The sequence below is a fragment of the Lottia gigantea genome (genome assembly GCF_000327385.1).
Source record: "Lottia gigantea unplaced genomic scaffold LOTGIsca_64, whole genome shotgun sequence".
NCBI classification, from domain to species: Eukaryota; Metazoa; Mollusca; class Gastropoda; family Lottiidae; genus Lottia; species Lottia gigantea.
Window position 1 is genome coordinate 690,579 of NW_008710179.1, and position 16,935 is coordinate 707,513.

Here is a 16,935-nt window from a genome sequence, read left to right on the forward strand (position 1 = left end):
AGTCTGATCCTTCTACAGGTCGATAGATAATCTAGATAATTTATGTCAAATATTGTCATGTCATAGCTTATGGTGAAATTCTGATTTTTGTGTCTGATAAGTCTGAAACTTGTTGGATGATATTAAGATATGTGACCAACTAACTGAACTGTTAAAAGCTTACTGCAACGATAAATATATAATTTTTTGACAGGTTTTTTAAAGTGTTGAGAAATAAGACCAGCAAATAATTATTTATAATGGAGAACAGAATAGGTGATGGACATGAAAAACCACCAGCTCCCCCAGTGAGACTAGAAAGTACCAGGTAAAATTTTAAAATGTTATCTTATGTATCTTTTGCTACAGTAAACTTATGGAATAGGCATTTATAATGGTTTCTGCCATTATAAATTCTTCATGCTGAGGATTAAGGTTTTTGGATAAATTTAAAACTGAATTTTGGGTTGACATACCGGTACTTATATATATTCAATTATCCCCCCCCCCCCACCCCCCTCCTCCCTTTCTCCCCACTTCAATTTAAAAGATAAGTATAGAATAAAAAAGAACATAGGGAATCACCATAAAGCCTAGCCCACATACAGTCACATGACCTAACTTGAACAATATATATTTTCATACATTTTTATTTTCTATTTTCTTGTCATTCTTTCAGGGAGTCATCTCTTTCTCAGGAATATAAGCCACTTCCAAAAGAACCAGATGAGAAGAAAAAATTTAAAAATCAAAAAGGTAACAATTTTATTCTACTTAAGTCTCTGAAACATTTCCAACCTTAATAAGGTTTTCAACCTGGTTTCTTGTCTATTTTTTTTTTGAAGGGAGAAAACTCTGTTCCTGCTTACTACAGACTACACACTTTACCTTCTTATAAAGGAAGGACTTGAAAATGTGTAAGCTTGTGACATTTTATTGCATCGAGATATTGAATAAATCTATACATATCTTTTTATGGTGTACAAAAGAAATATCTTTTACATTTTGACATTTGTTCAGTATCTAAGGTACATAATGTTGTTTGAACAGTGTATTTATACAGGGAAATAACTGTGTTTAGTTTCATTAGAATTATATATATACAGTAGTTATTATTACAATTAGCCAATTGTTTCAATTAAACATATCATGTGATAACCTATTTACTTGGTTCTTGCTATGAGTCAGAGTTTGAAATATGAAATTTGAGAATTCTTTGGTCAGCAAAAGGATGTTTAGCAATGACAATATAAAAACTATGAAATCTATCTCAGTCTGTTGCTAATTGAAGAAAAGTGATCTTAAATGATGCATTATTTATTGCTAAACTTAAAATGGATGTGAACTGCATTAAATCACTTGGTACTTTTTTGGAAGTTTGAAAACTAAACAGCTAAAAAAGATTTGTGTATGTTCATGAACATTTCGAATCTCCTGAACTCCATTTTTGATATTCAAGCAGCCATTGGATTTTGATTTTGTTATTAAAAAAAAACAATTCTGGGTCACCAGGTAAACAACATAGAAACTATACATAGACATGAACATATAATAATCCCTGTTCTTAACCTTGAAATAAGATGAGACGTCCACTTTGATAAGGTGTCTTTTAAGGTTTTTGATGCATATTAAGGTGTATGATATATGTACATATTTTGTAAGAAAAACTTTCAAATTAATTGATATTTTGATAGAATGAAAAAAATCCTTACTTTTTCTTGTCATTACTCCCTGAAACTGAAACATTCATATACCGAATATAAATTTAACTTGACAATTATTTCCGTCAGCACAGTGTCAATAACAACTTCTACCAGTACTGTAGGTTATTGTAGGCTGTAGTGTTCTACAGTAGTATTCTACTGCATCAGTCATAGTTTATAAGCTTAGTTTATAAATGAAAGTTAATAATGAATAACAGTCATAAAGTCTAATTAGTAGAAAACAAAAGGGGTGTGTACTTGTTTTTAAGTATGTCAACTTCAATTAGTCATTGTGAAGTTTATTTCTTTATGTGGTGATCAAATTTCTTTAATATTGGATAATTAGAAAGACATTATAAGTGAATGAAGTTCAAACATTATTAGGATTATGCCAGGAACTTGGCAAAATTTAACATCATCTCTGAAAAGAAGAAGTTTTGTTGGTAAGGTTTAGATTTTTTAAAACTATGAAAATGTACAAATAATTTCACGCATCAAGCATTTTAAATCTTATGTGTTACATGTTCAATTAATATTTACATAATTAGATTTCAAAACTTTTCGTATCATGGACTTACTATACCTACTTGCTTGATGGTGTTTGGATCTAGATTAATATTTGGTAACAGAACTTGCTGTACTGAATTTGAAGTACTTAGGCTTTATTGGCTTTCTGGTTGTGTTGTTATCAATGATTTTTATATGTTTTAAGATGTTTAATGCCTTTGACCATAAATGTTGTTATTTTTGCTATGCAGTATGCAGATCAGTCAAATTGCATAGAAAATCTTTTTAAGTTTTTGACTATAGGGTCATTAATTACCTCTATATAGTGATAAACCTTATTTCCAAGGGGAAAAAAAAGGTCAAAGTGCTTTAGACTGGAAATTATAAATGAATTATAAAACACAAAAGTGAAAGAAAAATTTAAAAAATATTGTCAATTTTACTATTAAATATGAAAGGTTATTGAAACAGTATGCTATAATGAAGTTGACATTTCTATTATTAATAGTAATATCAGTAATTATGATCTGTTATTTATTCAATTCATTTTGTATATATTATGTTTATTACCAATTGATTTTTATGATATTGCCCCAAGCTATCTACAGTTTCAATTCTGCATAGTGAAATGAGGTTAAATTAAAGGTATACTACCTCTTAAGATGACCAAACAATTGAAATTTTTCAGTTTGGCCAAAATTAGTCTTTTTATTTACTTACCTGGTGCCATAACTATACAACAGAATTCCTACTATAATCCAATAAGTCCATAAAACTAAGTAATAACTTATTTAACAAAGAAATTTTGAAACTTGCTTAGAAGCATCTTATTTCAGGATTCTATTCTTTAGTCATGATACATATTGGCCAAGTTTTATGTTCCTTTAAAAAATGAAATACCGGTAGTGTGTCCTACTGATTGGGGTAATGAAGACAGACAAAAATCATACAATGTGAAAAATATTTTGCCAGAATAAAGAATTAAGCTGAGATACTATTTTTTGATTTTTGAGGTGTTTTTCACATTGTCAACTTGTATCAATAAAAACCATGGAGTATTTTTCCACTTAGACATCTTCTAGATATGTTTTCCAGAAATGTTTTCATTCTTTCTGTCATAGAATGCAAATATTCAATAAAATCTTTGAAAATTTGTCCTATGGCTGCCCAAATTCGTGTGGATTTTAAGCTTGTGAAGTTACATCTGAGGAATTTCCTGTAAATTTATTAAATACAGAACATTGATATCGTAATTTTTACATTCCAGGAAATAAAACTGGGAAACAGAAAGAAAATGAGAAACCAGTCATCTCAGAACCAAAGAATTTTGAACACATGGTTCATGTTGGATTTGACTGTCATACTGGAGAATTTACAGTAAGTTGTTTTTTTTTTATTAGGCATGTATACTTATCTTATTGTCAAATGTTCAGTCAACTTGGAAACTTAAATTAGTTTACAAATTGTGTTTGAAGTAACTAGTTTGAATTTGTAGCTGAATATTATACAAGGTCCAGATTTTTATGATTATCGAATTTTGAGACTTTTCGTTCCATAAACATTTTAAGCATCCTTTTGCATTGAGAGCTACTTAATCCTCATTTTTGGCACACGATATGGCTAGATTGTTAGATTGACCTCCTGTCTTGTATGTAGTAAGCGTTTGAAACACAGCCATTTCTGTCTGTTGACTACATAGTTAAAGAATTTGTCATTAACATTAGTAATATGAAGGATATCCTATGTAACAAGTATTTATTATGATTATCATATGGTTAATTTAGACCAGTATTTTCTATAAAAAGTGTTTATTGTCAACAGTACCCCTGTTGTGTATTGTTTACACTTCCTTCTATAGTTTTTATTTCAATGCATTATTTTTACTACTGTATTACATGTACAATAACAATTTACTTTGGAAAGTGACGTAACAGATTCTTATTTAATCAATTTTTTCACTACAATTCAGTTTTTTTCAGGATTTTAATAATTTTATTCAAAAATATAAACAGACCTATAATACAGAGAGTCTTTTTTAAACAGTATGGATTTGTTACTAGAATTCGACAGTTCAAAATGAGGACTAGAGCTGTAAACTTATTGAATGCTCTTCTTGAAAAGAACATTGACTCCTTATAAGAAAGGATATATGCAAATTTTAGTCATATAAAAAAAGAAATTTATTTTCATGTATTTCAACTGCCATAATGAATGTTGTGATTTTTGACTTGGAACTATTACGCAGCCTCTTTTGATCTTTTTGTCAGAAAAAAGTTATGTCCAACCACATTGTTAAACCTAATAGTATCCTTGCTATAGCAATCAAAAAAATTATAAGCCAGCATGTTTTTAACGTGGTTTTAGAGGGTATGCCATATATGTTTGTATAATTTGCCAGATATGTATGGATTATTGGCCCTAAATGTTTGCCACTGATTGTTGTCTTAAAGGCATTCATTATGGAAGTATTTCAGCTATTGAGGATGTTTCATGAGGAAAATTGGTAAACTTAATTGATTAATGTAGAAAGGATTTAAAATGACATTTAGAATTGTTTTACACATATATATATATATATCTTTTCTCCAGAGAAATTAATTCTGAGCACTATCTCTAAATTAAACATTTTCGCATTTTCCCTTCCAATTCTTCTTCCTTTGGGACAGGTAGACCTACAGTGACTTAGTCAGTAAAGAACAAGGGATAAAAAGTGAAAAGAGGTAGATTAAATCAATCAAACTCAGATGATAAAAGGTGTAAACTGATTGAAATGAGTACTTGATATCACTGGTCAATAATAGTTTATTTAAGATTTATTACTGAGCTATACTCCATTAAACTACAATTTCAACTTTCAACTTATCAAATTTTAACTCAATTTTTAAACTAATAAAATGATATTTATAGTATGAGATTTTTTGTTGTTGGAATATTATTGTGTGTGTTAAGCTGTGTAATTATTATTCTTTCGAAAGACTCAATTTGATTGAATGCTGAAATAAAACAATAATGTTACCTAATAAGTAATAAGACTTGACATCAAATTCCATGCTGAAATATCTAGAGTTTCATCAAAAAAGTTTTAATTTCACCAGGGGAAGAAACAAAATGGTGGAAGGCAGTTATGTGATTATTATTAGTTGCATTTAAATATAAAATCTTATTCTGATATTTGTTAACTTATTGCAAAGAAGTGTGATCTACTATTTGGTTGATTGTTTCATGTTGTTTAGGAGTTATGCTTATTTTTGATGAATGATGATAATTGAAAACAATGCGTAACCTTTGAATGGATGAAATAATAATAAAGAGAGTGCTTTTGTTACAAAAAATGATGATGTCAAATATGACAACATGACCAATAAAAACAGTTATACTCTGCTGTTAATACAATCAGAACACTTACTGAAAGTAATTTGCTTTTACCAACAGATATAGACAATGCCTAATCTGGCTATTAAACAATTGTTTAGGATAAAAACAAACAGGGATAAATTCATGTCAACTTAAACTATGATGTCATTTTAAACAGGATAATCAAAAAATTACAAGACAAATTGTATAAGTTTTAAAGATAAAAATCCCCCTTGTTAATTATTAAGATAACACCAAAAGAAAGTTATAATAGGAAGAAAATGGTTGTAATTAAAATCTTGTTAATTATGTTGTGACAAAACTTAAAATGAAACAAAAACTTTATGATTACTTGGTGATGTTTTGATAGCCATTAATAACTTTATACTGCTAGGAGGCCAGTTTAAGTTTTGAATGGTATCAATTTTAACACCAACTTTGATTAAAACTAGAAACCATGTCATTTGGTGATATACTTTGATGTGTTAAGAGATGTATTGAAAGATGCCAAGTTTATTCTGGACTGTACTATGATATATAAATTGAGTGAAAATTGACAGCATTTAAATTGTTGATGTCAGTGGAGATGGATGTATAAATTTACTTTAGTGTTAGTTTGATTAAACTGGCTACTGGACATACTACCACTCTAGTACTAGTGTTATAATTTTAAATTTGTTGACTTCATAGTGCTATAGTTTTTAATTTGTTTGTTTGTGTATGGACTTCAAAGTGCTATATATTGAATAGTTATCTATTATTTAACTATTGTGACTCCCAAGATGGCAAATATAGCTTCTCAGTTGTTTCTACAAACTAAGAATACATCAGAACTTATTTTACCATTCTTACAAAATGAAGCATTAACTGAAAATTCTCAACTTTTTGACTTAGTCAAGGAATTGATACATCAAGTCTCTTTTGTGACATCTAAATTTGAAACAATTGATAATGTGAATAATCTAACTAATCGTATGAAGAGTTTAGAAGTCAGTATGCAGTCAGCATATGATGATATTGAGGCTATAAGAGGTCAAGTTCACGATATTCAAGATCATGTGATCAACTTGGGTAACGATGTTGCTAAGAATGTGAAAAAAACTGAAAAAGTTATCAATGTTTTGTGTAAGCAAGATAAAGTTTTGAACAATGTCAGTGGGAAACTTTCAACATTAAGCGTGGACTATCAGGCAGTACATCATAAACTGACTCGTCAGAAATATCAAGATATGAAAAAACAACTGATATTTATGAACATTTTAGACAATGCTAATATAAGTTATGAAAAAGCAGTAAAAAGTTTTTTGACTTATGAACTAAAGCTATGTAGCCATCATGTGGCATTCCTGTCAATTGACAGTATTCAAAGAATTGATGACCCCAATAACCCTAACACAGATTCCATTTTGATTGTGAAATTTGTCAGTTCTAAAGATCGTGAAACTATTAGAAGAAAAGCTAAACGGCAGAAGTTAATTTGTGATGATATAGATTTTTATATTGATGTAGGTATTATGGATTGTTTTAGAATTCTCTTATTGATACTGTAAAAGATGTTAGAAAACTGAAAGAAACCTTAGAAAAAATATTTCAATTCTAATGTTAACTTGTAATGTTTTAATTTCAGATATTTTATTGCGTCAATTTCAAATAATTCAATATATCAATTCAGATATTTTAATGTCTTGATTACAGATATTTTAATGTGTCAATTTCAGATATTTTTCAGATATTTTTATGTCTTGATTTCAGATATATGTGTGTGGGTTGATATTTTTATGTTTTGATTTCAGATATTTGTATGTCTTGATTCAGATATATGTGTGTGGGTTGATATTTTCAATCTCTTGATTTCAGATAATTTAATGTCTTTCTGATTTTAATGTAAACAATTTATTTAGGGTATTTTGATAAATAAAGATGTTAAAGTCTTAATTTCCTGTTAAGAACAATTTTTGATGAACTGGCACTAATTAGACTGAAAGTTGCTAATTTATCTTTATGTTATCTTTAATTGATGTAAAATTGTATATATATGTAATTTCAGGGAATGCCAGAATCATGGGCCAAGTTATTACAGAATTCAACCATTACTAAATCTGAACAGAAGAAGAATCCTCAAGCTGTATTAGATGTATTAAATTATTATGATTCTAAAGACAAGAGAGAATCTAAATATATGCTCAATATTAAATCTTCCAGTAAGTAATTATATTAAAAAATATCAGCTATCTGTAAATCTGATATCTCTTTCCCATAGCATTGAAATGGAATGTTCCCTAACATGTTCTCTCTAAAAACATAGCAATAATAGAAATAATAGTCCCCTTCTTCATATTGTTAAATTCTTTGTCAAACCATCAGATTTTCTTAGAAGAGAGACGCATTTGCAATAAATACATAAACACTAAGATCCCTCAGTAAGTGATGATAATGGTTCCATTTCTATTCTTGAATCTCTCCAAACTTGCAACATGTAATTTGGTTATGATTTAAGCAATAGTTAGGTACTTAATTGTGATCTAATGATATATAGTCATATATTATATTTACTACAGAATGGACTAATATGATATTTGATATTTCAGTATCATCAGCTGGAGGGAATTCATTAAAATCAAACACATCAGATAATAATATTACTGCTGGTATCTTAACTTCTACGGTATGTATCTACTTTTAGTCTGTATCAAACATTGACATGATTTGACCTTAAATCCATTGCACAAATTACTATCACAGAGATAAACATTTAATTCTCAAGATGAGTCAACAATCCAACAATGTTGATACATGTATTATTTGAAAAACAAAATGGAAAAAATAAGCTCCTGGTCATAAGCTTACAACATACAACTAACTAGTTGTAGATTGCCAAATTGCAGACAATGAAAATTGCTATACAGCTATGTCACTATGTAGAAGATTCAAAATTAAAATTTTTTTCTTGTATTTTTATGTGATATTTGAGCAGGTTTTGAAGACTATTGTATTTGTCCTATATTACAGTCTAAACCAGAGAATTTAGCTAATGCTGGAGATGTTAATGATGCAGAAAATGCTGAAAGTCCTCCACCGCCTATTGCAGCTAGACCAGATCGTACAAAATCTATAGTGAGTTATATTGCTTATTAGACCAGCATTGGGATAAAATGACCTCACCCTTCTCACTTTGTAGAAGATATAGAACTGCAAGATTTCTTCAAATCTGTCTCTCTACTTAAAAAAAGCTATACTACCATGCAATTGACATTCAGAAATATTATGTTTTTTAAACAATTCTTACTCCAGACTGATTTTCACTTGTCATATATCCCAGAAAAATTGTAGAAAACTTTTTCAAAATTGCCTTGATTTTATGTGATGTTGCAATTAGTGTGAATCAGCTGAGCACAATTACTCAAGGCGTTTTCTAGCCTTTGATCTCTGATATTTCTTTGTGATCCTTGTAATCAAATTGATATCAACATGACTGTCACAAATACCATTTGACTACATATGTCAGACCAGAATTTAAAATGGTGCTAAAAGAAACCAGCAAACTGAGTTTCAATAATTATATATTGTATGGTGATAATTTCAGTATACTAAACCTATAGAAGAAGACAAACCTCATGATACAAGTCATGATAATAAAACAGAAAAACCAAAGAAAAAGAAAATGACTGATGATGAAATCATGGAGAAATTACGCAGTATTGTTACAATAGGGGACCCCAACAGAAAATACACAAAAATGGAAAAGATTGGCCAAGGGTAAGCTACCAGTATCTTTCAATTTTTACATGATGGTTGTACTTAATGTACTTAAAAATAATTGGCCCTGCTAAATTTTTGAAAAAGTGCTTTGGTGTTACTTTTTAAAGATTTTTTTAATTTGTAAATCATGTGAACATCTCTCTTTGAATGAATATATAGATCAATAATGTATTGAATTTTGTATATTACAGAGCATCTGGTACTGTATATATTGCTATAGAAGTAGCTACTGGTAGAGAAGTAGCTATTAAAACAATGAATCTGTCTCAACAACCTAAAAAAGAGCTCATCATCAATGAAATTCTAGTCATGAGGGAAAATCAAAATCCAAATATTGTCAATTATCTAGATAGTTATTTAGTTGGTGAAGAATTATGGGTACGTAAAGTAATATATCAAATTGTCAAAAAAAATAATCTCTACTTTATCTTGGATCTAGATTTTGCTAAGTGACCGTGGAGCTTTAGCAATTCCAAACAATGAAAGTAACAAATCAGCTTATTTACTTGAGAAACCCTGATCCTATCTTTGTTGTTTTAACTTAGCTATTTGTCCATCTTTCAGTGATCATGTTGGATTGCAGAAAGTCCCTGATCTAAGCATAATGCTATGGACACAAAATTAAGTGCTAGTCTAAAAACAAATAAATTTATTTCATTTGTTGTTATTCTTAATGATATGTATGTTTTTTTATTATGTAGGTTGTGATGGAATTTTTAGCAGGAGGTTCACTAACTGATGTTGTAACAGAAACTTGTATGGATGAAGGTCAGATATCAGCTGTTTGTAGAGAGGTAAGTTTCACCAGCTTGTTACCTGTATTTGGATACGCCGTTGCAGTTTTATAGTCTTGAAACTGAGACCATGTGTGGTTTAGAGTGTTATCAAGTCTGTGCTGTAAGTCCAGATAATGGCATCATATCATAGTAAATCTAAAGATCAGGAAATTCTATTTACTATGTTATTTTTCAGTGTTTACAAGCGTTAGAGTTTTTACATGAAAATCAAGTGATACATAGAGATATTAAAAGTGATAATATTTTATTGGGTATGGATGGAAGTGTTAAATTGAGTAAGTTCACGTAATCCCTTTTAGTATTTTTCCTTCAGTATCTGACCTATCTTCAAATACATGTAATATGAAATAAAGAATTCCAATTCTAATTCCATGTTAGTTATTTATAAATGGAAATTTTACAAGCTGGATACATGCTTCAGACTGCAAAAAGTTAAAGATTTAGGATAATGAAATATTGGTTTTACACCGTCAAATACAAACTTCCTTCAAAAAACAACATAACAATCCATCAGATATCTTTTCTTAATCTTGACTTTCTTTGTCTAGAGAATGATTGTTAAAGATTCAATGTGTAAATTATGTATCTTGTTTGCAGCTGATTTTGGTTTCTGTGCTCAGTTATCACCTGAACAAAGTAAAAGATCTACCATGGTTGGTACACCTTACTGGATGGCACCTGAGGTTGTTACAAGGTAAGTAAACTCAGAAACTACTTCATTTTGGAAGCAAATCTGTCTCACATTTACTAGTTTGACTGGATATAAGCCCTCTGGCATAGCTTTAAAAATCTTCAGCTGGCATTTTTTGAATAATATATATATATGTTTTTTTTAGGAAACAATATGGTCCTAAAGTTGATATATGGAGTTTAGGTATTATGGCTATAGAAATGATTGAAGGAGAACCACCATATCTCAATGAAAATCCACTAAGAGTAAGTACTGAACCTGATACATTAACTATTTAATTTAAGTATACTAGCATTATCAATCTGTAAGACTAATCATGAGTGCAGTTTGTCGTATTTCTGATGAACAAAGTTTAAATGAGAAGAATGCACCAGCTTCTAAGAAATCCTTATTATTAAGTTCCCATTTGGACTTCTTTTAATTTCCAAAAATGGTTTTTGGTTATTAAATTTATGTTAATAAAACATTGTTTTATGAACTCCATTTGCTGAAATGATTGTGTTACAAATGCTATTTTACAGGCTCTGTATTTGATAGCTACTAATGGTAAACCAGATATAAAAGAAAAACAGAAATTATCACCAGTCTTCCAGGACTTTCTAGATAAATGTTTAGATGTTGATGTTGAAAAAAGAGCCTCAGCTTCTGAATTATTGAAGGTAAATTAAAAATCAAGATGGAGTTGTGCCTTACTTAGCAATTTGATTAGAACTTTTTTTTTACTGAACAGCTTGATTTGAAATATCTTTTCACAATAAAATTAATACTCAACTCTCTACTACAACTATTATTTAAATACTTCAGAATACACCCTGTTCATATTTAATCACTGCCATTTTATATTTCTTTTATTTTCAGCACCCATTTTTACGTTTAGCTAAACCATTAGCCAGTTTAGTTCCACTTATATTAGCGGCTAAAGAAGCTCAAAAAGGTCACTGAATCCACTAGAATTTTAAACTGGTAGTTACTTAATATGGTGAGTCGTACATTTTCTAAAAATCACATTATTTTATAAGCTAATATCTACTTCACTGAACTCTTTGAAGCCTGTCTTATTATACCGCCCAGTAGTAAGGTGCACTTGACTCAGAGGAATTTTATCTATTAGACACGATTCCTTATTGTAGTACACATAAACATTTAGCATCATAAATGTGGGTTTGGATGTTCCAATATGTTTGAATTTCAAATTGAATGATTGTATTATATATTTGTAGAACTATGAACAAGTGTATAAAAGGAAGAGAGAGTGTTATACTGTAAATCATTCATGTCTATTTAATGGTGTCCTGGATATTCATGTCTATTTAATGATGCCCTGGATAGTCGTGTCTATTTAATGGTGTTAAGGATATTCATGTCTATTTAATGGAGTCATGGATATTCATGTCTATTTAATGGAGTCATGGATATTCATGTCTATTTAATGGTGTCCTGGATATTCATATCTATTTAATGGTGTCATGGATATTCATGTCTATTAAATGGTGTCATGGATATTCATGCTTATTTAATGTAGTCGAGAAAATTCAAGTCCATTTAATGGTGTTATGGATATTCATGTCTATTTAATGGAGTCTTGGAAATTCATGTCTATTTAATGTAGTCATAGATATTCATGTCTATTTAATGTAGTCATGGATATTCATGTCTATTTAATGGAGTCATGGATATTCATGTCTATTTAATGGAGTCATGGAAATTCATGGGAGACTAAGCCGTTAACGAATACCACCAATAAACTTTGGGATAACTGGTTTTCACTAATACACATCATCATAATTCTAAACAAATGATAAAGTATCCAATAAGTAAATTGATTGCACATCATATTGATGATAACTAATGTATCTATAAGGTGGATGTATCCATGTGTGATGTATCATGATTGAATCAAAAGATTGTTTTTTTCTTTTAATAGTACATAGTGTACTTTATGCATTTAATCCAAATGTATCTTTGATATGTAAATCATTATTTTATGGAATACATCTATAATTTATATAAGATAGACATGATGCATCAAATCAAAATGCCATTCTATAGAGATATTCATGATGCATTAAGTACATGATACATGAACACCAGAGGATGTGTCCCTGAAATGCACAACTATTTTGTGGAATGCATCCAAGTTTGCATCAAAATGTAAACTGAAGTATTAATGATCTGATTTGTGAATCATTGATCAGATGAGTCAATACTTGTATATCCCATTAATCATGATCTCAATCATGGCGTATCCCACAGCTTACATGATTTAATTTATACTATTTATAATCCAATGTGCTATGTATAACTGCTGATTAATGTGTGGTTTGATATTTAATGTATTCAATGTCTCAATAGTAAAGATGTATTATTTAGAATCAAATAGACAACAAATTCAGCCAAAATATCACAGCATCAACTTGAAAAGTATAAGGCTGGACCAATATTTATGCATGAAATGTTTCATATTTAATATCCGCTCAACACTTTCATATATTTCAAATCATTTTTTTTGAATTATCAAGCTTTGTCTGTATTTGATTGACTTAGAGAGGATTTTGAAAATCTTAATTAAGCAAAATGCAATAAATTTGTTTAACATTGAGTGGTCCTCCGAACCTAACCTAGTCGATGTAACTTGTTTAAATTGACTAAAGGAATACATGTAAATAAATGAAGTTAAATTGCTATGCCTTTGACAAGTATATAATGAAACCAAATATTTTAGCTCTGACTGGTGTTTTTTGCCAAAAAAAAGATGTTTTTATGCTTGTACATACAATGCTTCCATGTGTTCCTAGTAATAGAATGTTTTAATCAAATATGTGTCTTGAATCTCGAAATAACATTTTTATCTTTAGGTTGTATTTTGAATGAAGTAACATAATAGGAGTAGAACTTATTTCAGACTGAAATTTTGTCTACCTTCTGCACACTTTCATCTGTAAATCAAATTTTACTACTAAGAAATTGAAAAATCATTTTTAAAAAAGTACTGGTAATAATTGTGGTATGATTATGCTTTGATGAAAATATCAAAACTAGCCCACAATAAATATCACTTAGGAATTTTTTTTTTTGAAAATTTTGGGAGAAATGTATGTTTCTTCACAAAGTTGACTTACTGAACTATTATTTATGGACAACAAGTCATTCTAGCTAGTACTACTAGTACAAAGTTAAATTTTGATTTACCGAGGAATTTGCAAAGACTGTAGTAAGATAATCTTTTTTTATACTCTCTGAATAAAACACATTGTTGTGTCTAAAATATAACTTTTCTATTTCATTGAATTTATTATAATATCAAATTATTTTTAAAATATCTGGTGCTAATTTCTAATAATTTTGGTATTTTTTTTTCTTTTTTTTTTTTTGCTATTATATCCTTTTTTGCTATAAAAATGGATTTGTGAACTTGAAATACAAGTTTATTTAGTGAAATTAGGTGTTAAATTTGTCTTTCAAAATTATTGAGAACCATGAATTATTAAAAGAAGTTATGACAACTTTAAAATAAAAGACAAGTTGATGTTGGGGGCAAGATAAGGTTTATATTTGACTGTGTTTTAAAAGCGAATTCAAAATATAAGAATGTTGAGATGCAATATTGTCTTTCAAAATGTTAAAATTGATTTTAAACTTGTCATTTTTTTTATGTACATTAATTCAACATAACTATTTTGTAAATTATTTGTTTTGTTTTTGAGAAAATTAACTTTTCCATGAAGTCATCATATCCATTTATACTTAGATTTATATTTCAGTTTTACAATTATATGGCACTCTTTGCATTTGCATCGAAAATAAGCAGGGATTGCACTTTCACAAAACTAGAAATATATGGAAAATATATTCATTGAAGTCTGGTAAAACAAGACAAAGATGTTCATGCACTTCCAGATGTGAATTTCAATGTAACCATAAACAGTTAAAATTGTTTTAACATAGATTATTTTTGATCTTCAGTACAAAAAAGACAACCCTATGTTCAAGGATGTGCATTTATATCTTTGGCATATAAATAAGTGCAGGTAAGCACAAAATAATTGTGGGCTGAAGTTGGATCTAGACTTACATTATTTTGTTATTTATATGACTAATTGTACATGTTTTTATCCATCAGTTTTTTTTGTATTTCATTCAATAATTGTAATTTTATATGAAGAATGTTTTCATGTCTTATTTAAGTATAATATACTAATTAGTGCTAACTGTTTCTTTTATTACTACACTAACTTTTGATTAGTATTAGTATTAATCTCGAAAGCACTGGCAAAGGAGCAAGGTGCCACAGATATGAGAAACATTAAACATTGTCAGATTTCCATAATGCCTTTCCCTTTAAGGGATTGTAAAGACCCTTTTTAATGCATCAGGGAACACCGATATCACTCTTGCACTTCCTAAGGACTTAAAATCGCAAACGCTGCTGTAAGGAATTAAATTGGAAATGCAATAACGTCTGAATGAAAACTGGAATGGTGCAAATCGATGCTATAACAAACATCAATGCTTTAGAAATCCCTTTACAATTCCTTTAAAGCAGAACTAAATGTGAATGGAAATAAGTGTCAGAGATATAAGTCTGCAGTAGCATAACTGAAAAACATGCTGAACAGAAACCTGTCCAATTATCAAATCAACAAAGACAAACGCACAATTTATTGGCGGATTAAAGGCAAATTACAATTTTACATATGGAATTATAAATACCGTCAAAGGACTGAAAGTTATTACAGCAAATTGTCACTGGACTGAAAATTACAAAAACTAATTGGCACAGGACTGAAAATTACAAAAACTAATTGGCACAGGACTGAAAATTACTAAAACTAATTGGCACAGGACTGAAAATTACAAAAACTAATTGGCACAGGACTGAAAGTTACTAAAACTAATTGGCACAGGACTGAAAATTACTAAAACTAATTGGCACAGGACTGAAAATTACAAAAACTAATTGGCACAGGACTGAAAATTACTAAAACTAATTGGCACAGGACTGAAAATTACAAAAACTAATTGGCACAGGACTGAAAATTACAAAAACTAATTGGCACAGGACTGAAAGTTACTAAAACTAATTGGCACAGGACTGAAAGTTACAAAAACTAATTGGCACAGGACTGAAAGTTACAAAAACCATTGGCGCAGGACTGAAAATTATAAGAACAAATTGTCACAGGACTGAAAGTTATTACAGCAAATGGTCACGGGACTGAATGTTATATAAACAAATTGCCACAGAACTGAAAGTTATAAAAACTAATTTGCACAGGACTGAAAGTTATTAGAACAAATTGTCACAGGACTGAAAGTTATTACAGCAAATGGTCACGGGACCGAATGTTATATAAACAAATTGCCACAGAACTGATAGTTATAAAAACTAATTTGCACAGGACTGAAAGTTATCAGAACAAATTGTTACAGGACTGAAAGTTATTACAGCAAATGGTCACGGGACCGAATGTTATATAAACAAATTGCTACAGGATTGAAAGTTCTAAAAACAAATTGTCATGAGACTGAAAGTTATAAAAAGAAATAGCAACATATCTCAAATAATAACAAATTGTCATGAGACTGAAAGTTATAAAAAGAAATAGCAACATATCTCAAATAATAACAAATTGTCATGAGACTGAAAGTTATAAAAAGAAATAGCAACATATCTCAAATAATAACAAATTGTCATGAGACTGAAAGTTATATAAAGAAATAGCAACATATCTCAAATAATAACAAATTGTCATGAGACTGAAAGTTATTACAGCCAATTGTCACGGGACTGAATGTTATATAAACAAATTGCCACAGAACTGATAGTTATAAAAACTAATTTGCGCAGAACTGAAAGTTATCAGAACAAATTGTCACAGGACTGAAAGTTATTACAGCAAATGGTCACGGGACCGAATGTTATATAAACAAATTGCCACAGAACTGATAGTTATAAAAACTAATTTGCGCAGAACTGAAAGTTATCAGAACAAATTGTCACAGGACTGAAAGTTATTACAGCAAATGGTCACGGGACCGAATGTTATATCAACAAATTGCTACAGGATTGAAAGTTCTAAAAACAAATTGTCATGAGACTGAAAGCTATAAAAAGAAATAGCAACATATCTCAAATAATAACAAA

The 16,935-nt window shown here is 29.4% G+C and overlaps 1 protein-coding gene across 1 annotated transcript; it reads left to right on the forward strand.

Moving 5' to 3' along the window:
- Positions 1–239: 239 nt before the first annotated feature.
- Positions 240–11,732, forward strand: LOTGIDRAFT_179393 (hypothetical protein; the record flags this gene model as incomplete). The annotated part of the gene is made up of 14 exons (XM_009064675.1): positions 240–307; positions 659–735; positions 3,457–3,566; positions 7,591–7,744; positions 8,041–8,045; positions 8,553–8,657; positions 9,127–9,299; positions 9,494–9,680; positions 10,004–10,096; positions 10,275–10,374; positions 10,697–10,793; positions 10,936–11,035; positions 11,312–11,449; positions 11,649–11,732. The coding sequence occupies 14 exons, from the start codon at positions 240–242 to the stop codon at positions 11,730–11,732; spliced, it is 1,491 nt and encodes a 496-aa protein (XP_009062923.1).
- Positions 11,733–16,935: the final 5,203 nt, after the last annotated feature.